This window comes from Hemicordylus capensis, chromosome 3 (genome assembly GCF_027244095.1).
Source record: "Hemicordylus capensis ecotype Gifberg chromosome 3, rHemCap1.1.pri, whole genome shotgun sequence".
NCBI classification, from domain to species: Eukaryota; Metazoa; Chordata; class Lepidosauria; order Squamata; family Cordylidae; genus Hemicordylus; species Hemicordylus capensis.
This window is the reverse complement of record NC_069659.1, coordinates 93,058,746-93,074,153: the sequence shown is the minus strand read 5'-3', so window position 1 is coordinate 93,074,153 and position 15,408 is coordinate 93,058,746. Positions and strand designations below refer to the sequence as shown.

Sequence of the window (15,408 nt, the reverse complement as noted above, 5' to 3'; positions counted from 1 at the left end):
ACCATTGATGCAGCTGAACATTGCAGGAATAGTATTCCTGCAAATTGAAGGAGAATTATACTCACACAAGGACATCTTATGCGAGTGTAACTCTTGTACTTGCACATTGATGAACTGGCACTCTATCATAGCTCTGCATGCCACCCAGTATTGTTAATTTGATTTTAGTTTATCATTGTTCTCTGTGGAAATACTTACAAACCTTATTTTCTAAGTTTTCATTTTTCTCAAAGCCAAACAGTGGCTGTTAACTCATGTTTCTCCCATTCATTAAGAAAATGAATGGGCAGGCAGCAGGAGGACACAGCATAGAAACACGCTACCACAAGCAACCCCCAAGAGTCAGTCATCCCATGTCATGCCTATCTGAGAGAGGAAACGTGTGTTTTAGAGCATGGGAGAGGAAGAATGGAACATAAGAATTTCCCATTCAGGCTGCAAACAGCTTTCTTATGGAAGTGCTTGGGAATATGTATACTTGTGGTCCGTTGTCATTTCCTCAGATGAACAGAAGCTGAGAGAAGGCATGTTAGCCAGTTTTCTCAGGTGGGCAATGTCAGCATGAGGTCACAATGGCTACTCTGCTCCAGGCACACAGCCATGGGAACACAGATCTCATCAAAATAAGCAACAGCAGGTGAGTACAATGGTTCTGTTCTCCATATAGGCAGGAGGAGAATGTGGGCACTGTGTCTCACTGAAGTGAAAAGCAGCAATGTGTGGGTGCTGTGGCCAGCAGCATTGAAAAGAGAAGCAGCCAACCCAAAGAGAAAAGTTGACAGGCAGCCACCCCAGCTATTACAGGACTTCTGCTTAGTGAGTATCCCAGCATGGCCTGGCAACAAAAGATAGGAGCTAAAGGAGGCAGGCACAGGAACATTGGCTGCATCCCAGATATACACATTTGGAATGCCCATGAGTATTTTAACTTTTTATGTCTTAACTATTATACTCTTGGTGTTTTTTTTTTAATGCTGTAAACTGCCTAGAGACCAGCAGTGGGTGGTATACAAATGTATTAAATAACTAACAGGGTGGCATTCTGTCAGAGAAGGCAAGAAGAATAGCAGGCACTGCCATGATGCCTCTGATGGTGGGGCTTCATCTTTAAGGATGTGCTCCATGGGGCAAATTAGGAGAGACAGTCCAGATGGCAACATGTGGAATAGCAACAGAGGCAGGCATTGGCTGACACACCGGGTGTTCAAGAGCCAGTATATGTCATGGTGGTGGGGCATATTAGAAGGGGTAGAGAACAGGTGGCAGTTAAGTACGGAAGCAGTGGAATATAAGGAAATGAGAGTGTAACTGGCCAGGGACAGACAGTATATTTATTATTGATTATATCTGTATACCACCTAATACAATCTGTAGTTGGTTTCTCTAGTATATGGGCAGGATAAGTTGTTTATAGAGAGTGTGTATGTGGGTAGGAGAAACAATGTTCACCCCAGTTCTGGCAGTATGTCACTTGCCGCGTCACACAGAGCAGCTCAGATCCAAAGCAGTGGAAGGTTGATTTTAAGTAAAATACCAGCTTCCAGGGAAGGTAAAGAATAAATACAGGTGACCACTCATATGCAGAATAGACCCAGACAGATGAAAATGAAACTTTAAAAAAAAATAAAAAATTAAAAAAAATACACACACACACACACACATATATATATATTTATATTAACATTTTTATACTGCCTAAAACTTACGTCTCTGGGCAGTTTACAACAAAATTAAAACAAATTAAAACATTAGTTAAAACAAAAATGAAAAGTTAAAAACATTACAATTTTAAAATTTTAAAAGAATATTTTGAAACAGCATTAAAACCATTAAAACAATATTAATTAAAAACCTGGGTGAACAGATGCAACTTTAAAGACTTTTTAAAAGCTGTCAGAGATGGGGAGGCTCTCATTTCACTAGGGAGCGCATTCCAAAGCCTCGGGGCAGCAGCGGAAAAGGCCCGTCCCCGAGTGGCCACCATACGAGCTGGTGGCAACTGCAGACGAACCTCTTCAGCGGATCTCAGTGGGCGTTGGGGTTCATGACGAAGAAGGCGTTCTCTTAAATACCCAGGGCCCAAACTGTTTAGGACTTTATAGGTTATAACCAGCACTTTGTATTTTGCCCAGAAACGTATCGGCAGCCAGTGTAGCTCCTTCAATACAGGAGTTATATGGTCTCTCCGAGATGACCCAGAGACCAACCTGGCTGTTGCATTCTGAACCAACTGTAGTTTCTGGACTACATACAAGGGCAGCCCACATAGAGCGCATTGCAGTAATCCAGTCTGGAGGTTACCAGCAGATGTACCACTATTTTGTGGTCATTCACCTTAAGAAATGGACACAGCTGACATATCTGCTGAAGCTGATAGAAGGCACTTCTGGCCACTGCCTCAACCCGGGAGAGGCTTGGATCCTAGACTGCATACCGGTTCCTTCTGGGGAAGTGTGACCCCATCCAGAACAGGCAGATCAAAATAGTCTCTCAAGTTCCGACCCCACAAAATGAGTATCTCTATCTTATCTGGATTCAGTCTGTTTGTTATCCCTTATCCAGTCCATCACCGACTCCAGGCAGGCATTTAGGGAGGTTATGCCCTCTCCTGATGATGCTGACATGGAGAAATAGATTGGGGTGTCATCAGCATACTGATCACCATACTGACACCCTGCACCAAATCTCTTGATGATCTCTCCCAGGGGTTTCATGTAGATGTTAAACAACATCAGAGACAATATGGAGCCCTGAGGCACACCATACAAGAGTTCAGATTTTGAAGAACAGCAGTCTCCAAGGGACACCATCTGGAACCTGCCCGAGAGGTAGGAGCGGAACCACTGCAGAGCAGTGCCTCCAACTCCCAACCCCCTCAGACGCTCCAGAAGGATACTATGGTCGATAGTATCGAAAGCCACCGAGAGGTCCAAAAGGACCAACAGCGTCATACTTCCTCTGTCTATTCCCAATTGGAGATCATCCATCATGTCGACCAAGGCAGTCTCTACCCCATAGCCAGCCTGAAAGCCAGTTTGAAATAGGTCAAGATAATCAGTTTCATCCAAGACTGTCTGGAGCTGGGAGGCCACCACCCTCTCAATTGCAAAAATGCAATAAAAACAAATACCTAGGTAAAACTAAGAAGGATGGAATGAAATATAGAAACCAAATGTAAACCTGATTGAGTTTGGAACTGGGATGTGGTTTGGGAAGTAAGCACTGAAGGAGCAAAATCTAGGCACTAGTTTTCAGATGACCCCTTCTTATTGCCCCTGGCTGCATTGCCAAGTTGTGGCACCATCAAAGCAAGCATCATGGTCAGGTTTCTGTGTGTGTCACAGTGCTGCTTCGTATGTTTGCAAGCCAAATGGGCAGGAGGGCTGCCAGTCATCATGATTCTTGCTCTCCTCCTGCAGCTTAACTTCCTAAATAACCTTCTATCCTAGCCTCATTGCTGGCAACAGTGAAGCAATTCTAAAACTAAATCCTGTTTGCCATCCATCGTTTTAGTTAATGTAATGACCCCCCCCAATAGTTTTAGTTATTGTATTAATTAACACTAAATGCACATCACCATACATAACAGTGTTCTTAGCCAGGGGTCCATGGAAATTAAATACATAAAAGTATGTCTCCAAAAACACCATTTATAATAAAATATGGTAATATTTTGGAATATGCTCTGAAATTAATGCTCTTGCATTTGTGCAATTGCTCTCATAATTCAGAATACAACAGAGCAGCATACAAACTTTCACTGTGATCCTAGAATTACTTGAAGCATGCATCCTTTGGCAGTAGAGATGTCAGCCACTGTCTGGAGAGAGGAACTTCTTTTTTTGCTCCTACTTTTTGTTAGGGAGCAGGGAGGAACACTGCCGTGGCAACACAGAGTTTCTGAAGTTCTTTCCTAATCCTACCTGGAGATGTCAAACACTATCTCTATCTTTGCAACTGAGACATGTCAGTAATGAAATACAGGGAGTTAAGGAAAAAATATTATTGAACTGCTTAAGCATCGAAAATCCAAAAGGTCCAATTGGAATCATATACAGGCTATTGTTAAGTTTGTCTGATTCAGTATCTCAGTTTTTGGGGTACCATTAGAGTAATGGAGATGGATTTGGAAGATTGCTTGAGCGTCACACTGAAGTTAAAATTGTGATTATGCTGCAATGATATTGTTTTTATTTATTTAAAATATTTCTATCCAGCAATTCCACTTTTCAGCATCCAAAGCAGCATACAAATAATGCAATAAAATCAATAAACGTGCAAACTACAAACAATAAATTTAAGAGAAACAGCAATAGGAAACCAGTATAATATGAATGAGAGAGCTGTCTCTGCAGTCTAATATCCATATTATAAACATAGGATATACATGATGTATACAGCCTTGAGATGTCTTATGAAAGGCAATATAGAAATTGAATAAATTATAAAATGTATGGAAATTGTGTGACATTGCCAATAGGTATCATATCTGTGCATTCTAGCACTTGACAATACATGGCTGAGGCTTGGAGCAGCTGGAGCACAATCAAATGAGAGTATACCATTCTGGTTTCCCTTTGTCCATCTTGACTTCTGTAAGGGAGACAGAAGGAATGAGGGAGCTAGAAACTGGTCTAAACTATTGACATGGAGATAATGCTACTTACTGATAAGAGCTTCATCAATTAAAAAATGCATAGCTATGTGAAATCCAAAGGGAAAGCGTCTGTTCTGAAATGAAACAGTGATCCATGGGTGAAAACAATTATTCTGGATCACAATATTTGCTTGTATATATTTCTAAAAAACATATTATGCCTTTCCTTCAGAGATCTAACCCAGGTGGCCTAGTGCATGACAATTCTGTTTGTAGGTGGAACAAAGCCAGCATCGTGTAGTGGTTACAGTGTTGGACTAGAACCAGGAAGACCCAAATTTGAATCCCTATTCAACCATGAAACTCCCTGGGTGACTCTGGGACAGTCATGTATCTCTCAGCCTAACCTACCTCACAGGGTTGTTGTGAGGATAAACATAACCATGTACACTGCTCTGAGCTCCTTGGAGAAAAAGTGGGATATAAGTGTAAAAAAAAAAAAAAAAACAGAGCGCCTCCACTTAGTTATGGAATCCAGTAAGGAGGATGTGTTAAACTGCACACGCAGAGTTAAAGCCATGGGCCTGCCAGGCTCAGGTCTACGGCCATGCTGTGCCTAAATTTCACACACAACTAGCAGCAAAAGACAAGGAAATAATATTTGTGGTTACATTCCTCAAAATGTGTGCTTAATATTCAAAACTGGTCTAATATATTTCAGTGCTTAAACTACTATTAATGTCTTTAGTAGAAGGCCTAAGAAGAAAGTCCATCATCAGGGGAACCTAGTAAAACAGAAAATATATTTGCAAGGAACAATAGCCTTTCTACTCAGACCAGCTCATGTGAGGGGAATAATTGCTGAGCCATCACTGCTGAGCTGCCTGAGTGGGCTTCTCATAAAACTATTCTATATTTCCAGTAGATTACTTTGCTGCCACCAAGCACTCCAAATGTTTAGAAATTGGACTGCCTGGGCTGGAGTGCTTTAATCCTGGGTTCACTCTTTATTAGTGGGCAAATATTTTAAAACCCCTGTTCTCCACATGTATGCCTGCATGTGTAGAGAGTTAGTGATAGCTGGCTTGCGGGCCATTTGGAGGTTTGTATGTGCATGAACCTATTTGGACGCCCTTTTACGAGCCTCCGAAGATGTTCAAATGACTGGTGGCTTGGATGGTTTGAAGGTGGGGTGGGGGAGGGTGCTCTTACATCTCCTGCTGCGTTTCCCCACTGGTGCTGAACTTTAAAATGGTCCAGTGGGATATCAGTGTACCTCCCTGCCGCCTTGTCGGGCGAGCAGCAGGGAGGGGGCAGCTGGGTGGCTGACAATGAGCAATAAAGCAGGGGCTGTGGTAGTGGGAGGGCAACCAAGTCCTAGCACACAGATGTTCTGTGTGCGTTCAGCTAGTTTCTGATATAATCCTTAATTACAGAGACAGGAAGATGGTTGAATCTAGGGATGTGCCTGAAATGTATTCAGTGCTGGCAGGGGTGGTATTTTAAGGGCGGGGGAGGGTGAATTCACCCCTCCCGCTAGATTTCCCCCGCCGGCACTCCATTATTTGTAAGCCCCTCAGGGTGGCAGCGTTCCTCCCTGCCGCCCGTTTCCCTCATCGGCCGGAAGTAGTGACCGCGTGCGCCAGTCATGCGTGCCAGATGGGCGCATGCACAGTCACTACTTCCAGACACTTCCAGCTGATGAGGGAAACAGGGCGGCAGAGAGGAACGCTGCACTTTACAAGGTGCCCCTTTTCCAGTTAGCAGGGGTAAATAATAGAGTTTGCCTCCATCATCTCTGGAACCCGTGGTTGAAAAACAAGGGTGTTTCACTCACTGCAGGCCAATTTTCCTGTGAATTGATGGTTTTATTTTAGGCCGGCCTGCCTTTCAACTAAATTATCCTAAGTTATTAACCCATAGCAATAGCCTATAACACATACTGTCCTTATACAATGTACTGATGTTCTCAAAAGGAGAGGAAAAGCATCCCTCTCCGGTTGTGGTTTATACAATTGACCTGCGAATAGCTATTTGAGACTGCTTTCAATGGTGTATTTTTGAGAGCCTAATAAAATAGCGCCCTCACACAATTAGTACCCTTCCACCAGAATACCACCTGAACTTATACCACCTGAATAGCAGAGACCGGTTCTAATGGTGTTTACCGTCTGCGTTTAAGGCACATTTACTAGGGTCAACTTCAAGCCCCCGCCACCTTCCCCGCAAACTGTAGGTGCTTTAGCGGGTAAATGAGGCACAGCGGCAATCACACACAACTCCAAATTCTGCTTCCTTGTATCTGGCAGCTTGATCTGGCAGCTCTTAAGATCTCAGTGTTTTTCTCTTATAACCCTATAATATGAAGGGACCTGTGACATGAAGGTTGCTTGCATCACACAATAACCATTTTGCTTTTGAAGTAGTAATCTGTCCGTTTGTTCACATATCCAGACTCTCCACTTCCTCCCGGCGTATTTCAAGGGTGCAATTCTATACACATTTACCTGGGAGTTAAGTCCCATTTAACACAGCGGGGCTTAATTCCGCGTAAACCAGCTTCTGGCTGCAAGTCAAAACAGACCATGCAAACTACTATGACCGCTAAGAACGAGGGTGAGGAGACTGCTGCCGCGTGCAAAGAAAGTAAACCCGCATGAATTCGCATCGTCCTTTGGAAGAAAGCTGTGCAGCGATTTAACTCTCCGTCTCTAAGGCAGGCAGAACGGAAGACTGAAAGCCGCTTCACTACTCTCTTTGGTCCCTTCCTCGGAGACGCTTCTTCAAAAAGAAACCAACTACTCAAACTGAAATCTCCGCATAAACTTCCGCGCTGGGCTGTCTTAGCGAACGTGGAACCACATCCTCGCGGTCGAGTGAGCACAACATGTTAATAGGATGTAAACAAACACGAGCGACCATGGGGGGGGGGGGTTTACACAAGAGTCCGTTCGCTTCTAGCGCAAATCCTCGTTTGCTGTAGAGGGACTATTTTTCCCTCCTCCTCCGGTCAGCCCTTCCCCGCCCTTTCTGGGCATTATCGCAGACGTCACAGCCGTGTGAGGTCTCTCGGCGGTAATGGCAGCCGGGCTAAAAGATTAGTCGCGAGCACAGGCGAGCTGGGGTGGCGCGCGTCCGTGCGCGTGCCTGCTAGCTTACAGGACCTCTCTCTCTCGCGCGCGCTCTCTCTCCTCCTCCGTATACATACACATAGCGCGAAGGGGGAGGGGAAACGCTGACAGCATTATGTCGAGCCAGGCCTGGGCCGCCGTCTCCGCGCCAGACACAGCCCTGAGCCCTAATCTTTCTCTGGCAACGGCGGCCGCTGCAGATATGGCTGAGGCCTCCTCGCCGGCCTTCAGTTCTACCTTGGACGCCAGCAGGGTTCCTTTGCCGCTCATTGAATCAGGTAATAACGGAGCGAGCGCCGCTGATAGGAAGAAGACAGGGAGTCTGCGAGTGAATGAGACTAACGCTCGGAGCTGCCCGCGCCACTGCCGCCATCTTACTGAGCCTGATAATGAATTGCAGTCACCCCCTAAGGGGATCCCCCACCCCCGTTCTCACCCCACCCCCCATAACCCGGCTCATGTCTCTCTCTCTTTCTCTCCCCCCCCCCCACCCGCCTTCTCTCGTAGAATTATACTTCCTCATAGCTCGTTTCTTGACCACCGGGCCTTGCAGGAGAGCGGCAGAGGTGAGTCGTTCACTTGAATCTCCCCCCGCTCTTCGCCTCCCCTCGCTGTACGCAAGGAAGGGCTTTTTAGCGCCCTCCCTCACTTCAGTCAGAAGAGAGACTTTTATTTTTTTTCATCATCCCTGATTCTAAATAGCTGCTGCTTCCTTCCTTTACAGGTGCTGGTGCAAGAACTGGAACAGTACCAGGTCTGTGACTTTTCTCAATCGTTCAATTTCAGTTCCTCCCTGCTTGCCACTGAAATGTACCACACCCTTCTTGGTTTTATTTTTACACGTATCTTTTTAAAAACAGAAATTCTAACACATTTTTTGGGCCACAGTTGTAATAGCTTTCTCTTGTGTACCCCCTTCTTTCTCTGTTTTTCTTTTCTTTTTTAATTGTAGTTACTTCCTAGAAGATTGGATTGGGAAGGAAAAGAGCATTGCAGAAGTTATGAAAACTTGGTGAGTTTCTGTTTTTCTGTCTCTGTCTAGAAAATGATATGTTAATTTGTGGGGACAATTGCATTATTTTTTTATTTTGTGTTCTTTGTTAAAGGCTGTGCTGTTTAATGAAAGGGGTTGTTATATTAGTCAACAGAAGTCATAAATGAGACTCTGCAAACAGAGGAGGATGTCATCACCCAGCGGAGGCGGGGTGTGGGAGTATGTCATCAGTGCTTGTTTTTACTTACCTTTAGCATGACATCACTTGAAAAAAAGGGTTTATTTCCTGGCTTCTAAAATATACATGTTAAGCACCTTAAGGTTGATAGTTTGGGCCAGCGGGTTCTTTGGTAGTTTCCTATTTTTTCCTTCAGAAGATAGGGGAATTGCTTCCTCTAAACTTGGAATGTTTATGGGTCTAAATTTATGTTGACAAACTACTGTGTAGTGCGCGCATACTTACAGAGAAGCAAGTTTCACTAACTTAGACCAGAAGTTAGATAACTAGAGCCAGCATGGTGTAGTGGTTAGAGTGCTGGACTAGTACCGGGGAGACCCGAGTTCAAATCCCCATTCAGCCATGAGACTTGCTGGGTGACTCTGGGCCAGTCACTTCTCTCTCAGCCTAACCTACTTCACAGGGTTGTTGTGAAAGAGAAACTCAAGTATGTAGTACATCGCTCTGGACTCCTTGGAGGAAGAGCGGGATATAAATGTGAAAATAACTACTACTACTACTATTCTGAAGATGCAGCACAAGTTTAGGGATGCTTTCTTTTAAATATATATTAGGGATGCTTTCTGCAGAGACATCATGCCAACTCCCTCTGCATGGACTTTTGAGGCTTATGGGAAAATGCCTGCTGGAATTTGCCAGCAGGTATGTATACCTGTTGTGTTCCACTGCAGGGTTACAGCCTTATATCTGCTTTATCCTTTAACATCTTTGAGCCTTTTCCATCCAAAATGTTACACATTTTTTAAGCTTAAAAAACTTTATAGGTTGTTGCACATCCCAATTTTCAATACATTTTTTTTAAAGCACCACAGATTATTAGGAATTTTTCATATGATTGGGATGCTTATTTTGTACTGATCCATATTTCTTCATTGCTTTGTTTTTTGTAGTATCAGTGAATTGTAAGAAATATATTACTTAATTGAGAAAAATTGCATCAGAATTTAAGGCATGAAGACAGCAATCTGGTACTTGCCTGAGGTGAAGTCCCATTGATCTTCATGAGACTAATTTCAAAGTTAAAAATTATAGAATTGGGCTGCATGGTTGCACGTATGCACATTTGCTTGGAAAAAAAGTAATAGTGAACTCAGACTTGTTTCTGAGTAAAATCTCATAGGGTTAAGAACAGCCCTGCTAGATCAGGCCCAAGGCCCATCTAGTCCAGCATCCTACTTTACACAGTGACCCACCAGATGCATCTGGAAGCCTATAGGCAGGAGTTGAGGGCATGCTTTCTCTCTTGCTGTTACTCCCCTGCAACTGGTACTCAGAGGCATTCTGCCTTTGCGGCTGGAGGTGGCCTATAGTCCTCCGACTAGTAGCTTTTGATAGACCTCTTCTCCATGAAGTTATCCAAATTCCTCTTAAAGCCATCCAGGTTGTTGGCTGTCACCACATCTTGTGGCAGAGAATTCTACAAGTTGATATGACCCCTGGATGTAGTGTTATGTGAGAGGGAGAAGAATTTATCTCTCTCTCCACTTTCTCCACATCATGCATGATTTTATAAACCTCTATGTCTCCCTGCAGTCGTCTTTTTTCTAAACTAAATAGCCCCAGGTGTTGTAGCCTTGTTCATAAGGAAGGTGCTCTAGGCCCCTGATCATCTTGGTTGCTCTCCTCTGCACCTTTTCCAGTTCTACAATGTCCTTTTTAAGATGTGGTGACCAGAATTGTACACAGTACTCCAGGTGTGGCTGCACCATAGTTTTATATAAGGGCATTATAATAGTAGCAGTTTTATTTTCAATCCCCTTCCTAATGATCCCTAGCATTCAATTGGCCTTTTTTACAGCTGCCGCACATTGAGTAGACACTTTCAATGAGTTGTCCACCACGACCCCAAGATCCTTTCCTGGTCAGTCACCAACAGCTCAGATCCCATCAGCGTATACTTGAAGTTGGGGTTTTTCGTTGGCATCCGTTCAATGTTGGCATCACTTTACACTTGCCAGCATTGAAACTCATTTGCAATTTTGTTGCCCACTCCTCCAGTTTGGAGAGATCCTTTTGGAGTTTCTCACAATCCATTTTGGATTTCACTACCCGAAAGAGTTTGGTATCATTTGCGAATCTGGCCACCTTGCTTCTTACCCCTGCTACTAGATTGTTTATGAATAAATTAAAAAGCACCGGTCCCAGTACAGATCTCTGGGGGACCCCACTTCTTACTTCCCTCCATTGTGAAAACTCCATTTATACCTACCCTCTGTTTCCTGTCTTTCAACCAGTTAGCAGTCCACACATGTACTTGTCCCTTTATCCCGACCGCTAAGTTTCCTCAGGAGTCTTTGATGAGGAACTTTGTCAAAAGCTTTTTGGAAGTCCAGGTGTACTATGTCAACTGGATCACCTTTATCCACATAGTTGTTGACACTCTCAAAGAACTCCAAAAGTTTCGTGAGGCAAGATTTACCTTTGCAGAAGCCATGTTGGTTTTCTCCCAGCAGGGCCTGTAGTTCTATGTGCTTTGTAATTTTATCCTTGAGGATGCTTTCCATCAGTTTGCCTGGAACGGATGTTAAGCTAACTGGCCTGTCACTTCCTGGATTGCCCCTTTAGTTTGCATGGTGATGGGTTATCTTAGATGTAATTTGTGCTAACAGAAAATACTGTCTTAGAATCCTGATCCCAAATTCTGTGCTGGTATACCTCTTGTTGACAACATACCTGAAACCAGGGGTGTAGTAAGGGTGGAGTGAGCCCTGGGACAAGAAGTGAAGCCCTTCTATCCCAGGACATCCACCTCCTGCTTTCCTCACCCCCCCCCCGCCATGGGTTTGCTGCAAGAAGAACAATAAGGACATGGTTAAAAAACATTGTTGGTACACCTCTTCTCTAGCTACTAAATATCACATACTGTACTTCCCATGCACAGAGACTGTTTCACATACATGTGTGCATATATTCCTCTGGTTTAGAAACACTATACACACCCACCCACCCACACACCCTGCTGCAGTTGCCTCATCTATACAACATCAATAATATTTCTATCTAATTTTCCCACCTACACTCTCTCTCTCATATATATCCATACACACACCCCTCTGGGAAACTGAAAAACACGCCATGGGAAACTCCTCTTCACTTGAAGAGGAGACATGTCTTCTGACTTGAAGCCAATTGCATGCCAATAAACTGAAGCAGTGGGAGGGAGAGAGAAGAGTGAATTGTGATTCAGACAGGGGGCCCTCTCAAGGGCCCAGCCCCCCCCCCATTCAGTTATAGCTACATCCTTACCTGAAGTGTGTTTGCATTACCATTCTGCAGTTCAGTCTTGTGCCTCGCTTTTGAAATGTTGAATACAGTTTTAAAAGGCTGTTTTGCATGCACAGACATGAAAGATATTTTGGCTAACTTGAAAATGTATGTTTCTGAAACACCTGTTTTTAAAAATCCTATGCAGACTTATCCTTTTATGGTTCTTTTTTTTGTTGCAGTGACTTTTTACACTTGAGAAGGGAAACATATTTTTATCAGCTTTTAGTCCTAAGAAAATATGGCTTTTACATCATCTTAAAATGACATCTGTCCATCTATTTCTCTTAGGCGCACCCGTCACTAATCCCAGCGTGGCAGTTCTCATGAGAGTTCGTGAGCAACTGCCCAGATAGCATTGGGGATGGGGGAGAAAATGTCGGTGGTAGCTGGCTGGCAGGCAGGCAAAGAAAACAGTGGCGAATGGCGGTGGCCAGGCAGCCAAAGAAAGTGGTGGCCGGTGGGTGGGAGGGGGAGAAGGCGGTGGTGGTGGTGGGGAAAAAGGTTGGTGCTGGTGGGGGGGAGAAACTTACCCTCCCCAATTTTCATTTATTTTAATGTCCCATTATCTAGTTTTGCTATCTGCGTGCCCCCCTCCCCCGCAAAGCAGAACCCCTGCAAATAATGGGGTTTTCCTGCAATGAAGGTATATGGAGAGGGCAGGATTTGATTAATGTAAAGCAAAGATGGAGTACAAGAAAACTAACTGGGTTGGGAAATGAAGAAAAAGTGAGACTATGGTTTTCAAAGGGACCTGTGGTGATTATATTTAAGGTCATTGCCTCATTATGGATGGTTTAGTTGTAGTAGATTGACAAATTTAAATCTGTGATTTTTGTGCAAAAAACTCCACCACCACAAATAACTGCAAAATTTCAAATGTGCAAATAGAGCTGAATTTTTTTAATTGAACATTTTTGAATGTATGGTTACCAGTCCTTGTATATTCATTCTGGGAATCCTTAGAGAAGCATGATATAAGCTTCTGTAAAAGGTGGTGTACCTTTAAGTTGTGAAGGCAAGTGTTCTGTAAACTTTACAATCTGTTCTTCATACTTAACATTTTTATTTAATTAGAATATTTATATACTGCTTTTCTACTACTACTATAACAAGAAGTTCTGGCAGTGATTTACATTGCAAAAGAAACAGAAAGATTTCCCTCATCCTAAAGGGGCTCACTCTTTAAAACACATGCACCTACTAGCTACAGCCACCAGAAAAGACACAATGCTGGAATGAATAGGGACAATTGCTATCCCATATTAGAGAGAGAAAATGCATTTTGTAGATGCTTGATGGAAGGAAGAAAGCTTATATGATGTGCAACTTGCTTCTATAATATTTGGGTTATATAAATGTATTTATGAATTAGTTTATGTTAAAGGTAAATTCTGTTGTTTATTAGGTCTTATCTAACAAACATGTGGCTCCAGATCACTTGCTACAGATCTGCAAACGGATTGGCCCTATACTGGATAAGGAGATTCCACCCAGCATTCCGAGAGTGAATTCACTGCTGGGTGCAGGCAAGCAGTCCTTGCTCCGTACAGCAAAAGGTATATTCCAATTTCTTTATGTGGCATAGTTAAGCTAGATTCAAGGGTATACAAGCTTTGCATATGTTTAGGTACATACCAGGTTTTCAGACTAGGATGGATCAGCATCTTTATGCATTTAATATGTTCCACTGGCACACATTAAGCTTTGAACCTACTCTAGTTGCATAGAAATGCTGAATTTTGGCATCTTGGTTTGGAATGTTTGTTTTAGATCTTCTAAAGAAAACTATCACATGACTATTCACATGTTCTGCGTGCTTAATTTGCCACAAACATTGAATAGTCTTATGTGCCTGCCTCTGCTGCCATAAAGGAACAATAGTTGTTGGAATGGGAATTCTGTACAATGGGAATTTCTGTACAATGTGAGAAGAATTTCAGTTGAATCTCTGTATTTGACTGAGAAGTCAATAGAGTAGAGCTATCCTTTTGCATTATTAATTATGGCCGAACCCTTCCCATTTCAGACCCTGTTTGAATAACCCCTGTAACTACTGATATAATAATCAGGAGTGCCACTGGATCTGATACAATTCCCCTGTGAAGACCCAGAACTACTAACATGCCTACCAAGCCCTTTCTTCCTGTGCTAACCTTTTTTGTGGTTCTAGTGGCAGTGAAAGGAGAATGCAGGGCTGTGTCTCCTCCTCCTGATTCCTTGTCCAATATAATGATTGTGCCAAATGCAAGAAGTACTGCAAACTGTACTAATACCAGTTTTAATGATTCATGGTAATAGCATCGAAGAAACTAAAATTGCCAGCACTCCTTGCATTTGGAAAGCAGCCATCACAACATGCTGAAGAGAAGAAGGGAGATAAACTACCCTCTGTTCTCCTTTTGCTGCTATTGTGGCCACACACAAAAAATAGGTGGGAGGGTGCTTTGATGCAGGTGTGCTTGGAAAAAGTTCAGCAGTATCACTGTTATGAACATCTCCAAGGGCTAGGGCAGATGTAATTGTAATTGCTCCTTAACCATGACTAGGGTTCTGGGAGCGTGCCTCAGGATAGTGTGTGGTCTCCTCTCAAGTGGAAACACTTGCTGCCCTTTTAACAATGGTTAGATGTTGCATCTCCTCTAGTATTAACTATGGTTAACCTTGACCAATCCCTTGGCCAGTCATGAGGAGAATGGCTATTGGAGAGCGCATAGTCCTGTATCCAATGTCCAATCTCTTAACTAGCATTATTTAAACATTGTCTCTTTAAAAAAAAAAAATACCCCTGCCATACATTTGGTAACTTTCATTGGGCATGTGATGGATACTAACTCTGAATACAAGGCTGCTTCAGTTGAAATTTTTCTGGAGTTTCTGCCAGTGTTTACACAAAGAATCCCACCTCCTATCCATAGTCTGGATATGATGGAAGGTTTTATTCATCTTTCCAGTCTGAGAGGAATAACAGGGACAGGGTGGTACTGGAGAAAGCTATTTAACTCTGTTCTCTCTGGTTGTCTTTCCACTTAAAAAAAAAATGCATAGAGGAAAGAAAAAATATTGGTACCTGTTTCTTTTCTCCCATGGATCACAAAACAGCTGGAGGGTGGTGCAATTTGAGTGGAAAAAACAAGTGAGGCTTAAATGGGCCTTTATCTTTAATATTCTTTTGTTCAAATTT

At 43.2% G+C, this 15,408-nt stretch overlaps 1 protein-coding gene and 1 long non-coding RNA gene across 9 annotated transcripts in view; one reads left to right on the top strand and one right to left on the bottom strand.

Annotated features, from left to right (window-relative positions):
• Positions 1-1,667: 1,667 nt before the first annotated feature.
• Positions 1,668-8,323, bottom strand: LOC128352379 (uncharacterized). Of its 2 annotated transcripts, none has more exons than XR_008320367.1 (2): positions 8,244-8,323; positions 1,668-4,593 (listed from the first exon to the last, which is right to left on the bottom strand). It is a non-coding gene; the product is annotated as an uncharacterized LOC128352379 (long non-coding RNA). The 2 variants fall into 2 exon arrangements; XR_008320366.1 differs by lacking the exon at positions 8,244-8,323 and adding an exon at positions 7,105-7,827.
• BRWD1 (bromodomain and WD repeat domain containing 1) overlaps positions 7,558-15,408 on the top strand; it is a 137,269-nt gene continuing 129,418 nt past the window's right edge. For 2 of the 7 annotated variants that reach the window (XM_053312931.1, XM_053312930.1), the window contains exons 1-5: positions 7,648-8,006; positions 8,236-8,294; positions 8,453-8,482; positions 8,681-8,740; positions 13,633-13,783. In XM_053312931.1, the coding sequence (XP_053168906.1) occupies positions 7,844-8,006; positions 8,236-8,294; positions 8,453-8,482; positions 8,681-8,740; positions 13,633-13,783 (463 nt within the window). In that variant the 5' untranslated portion in view covers positions 7,648-7,843. Of the gene's footprint in view, positions 8,007-8,235; positions 8,295-8,452; positions 8,483-8,680; positions 8,741-13,632; positions 13,784-15,408 lie in introns of all 7 variants that reach the window. The other 5 variants (XM_053312935.1, XR_008320365.1, XM_053312934.1 and 2 more) reach the window with 5 other exon arrangements.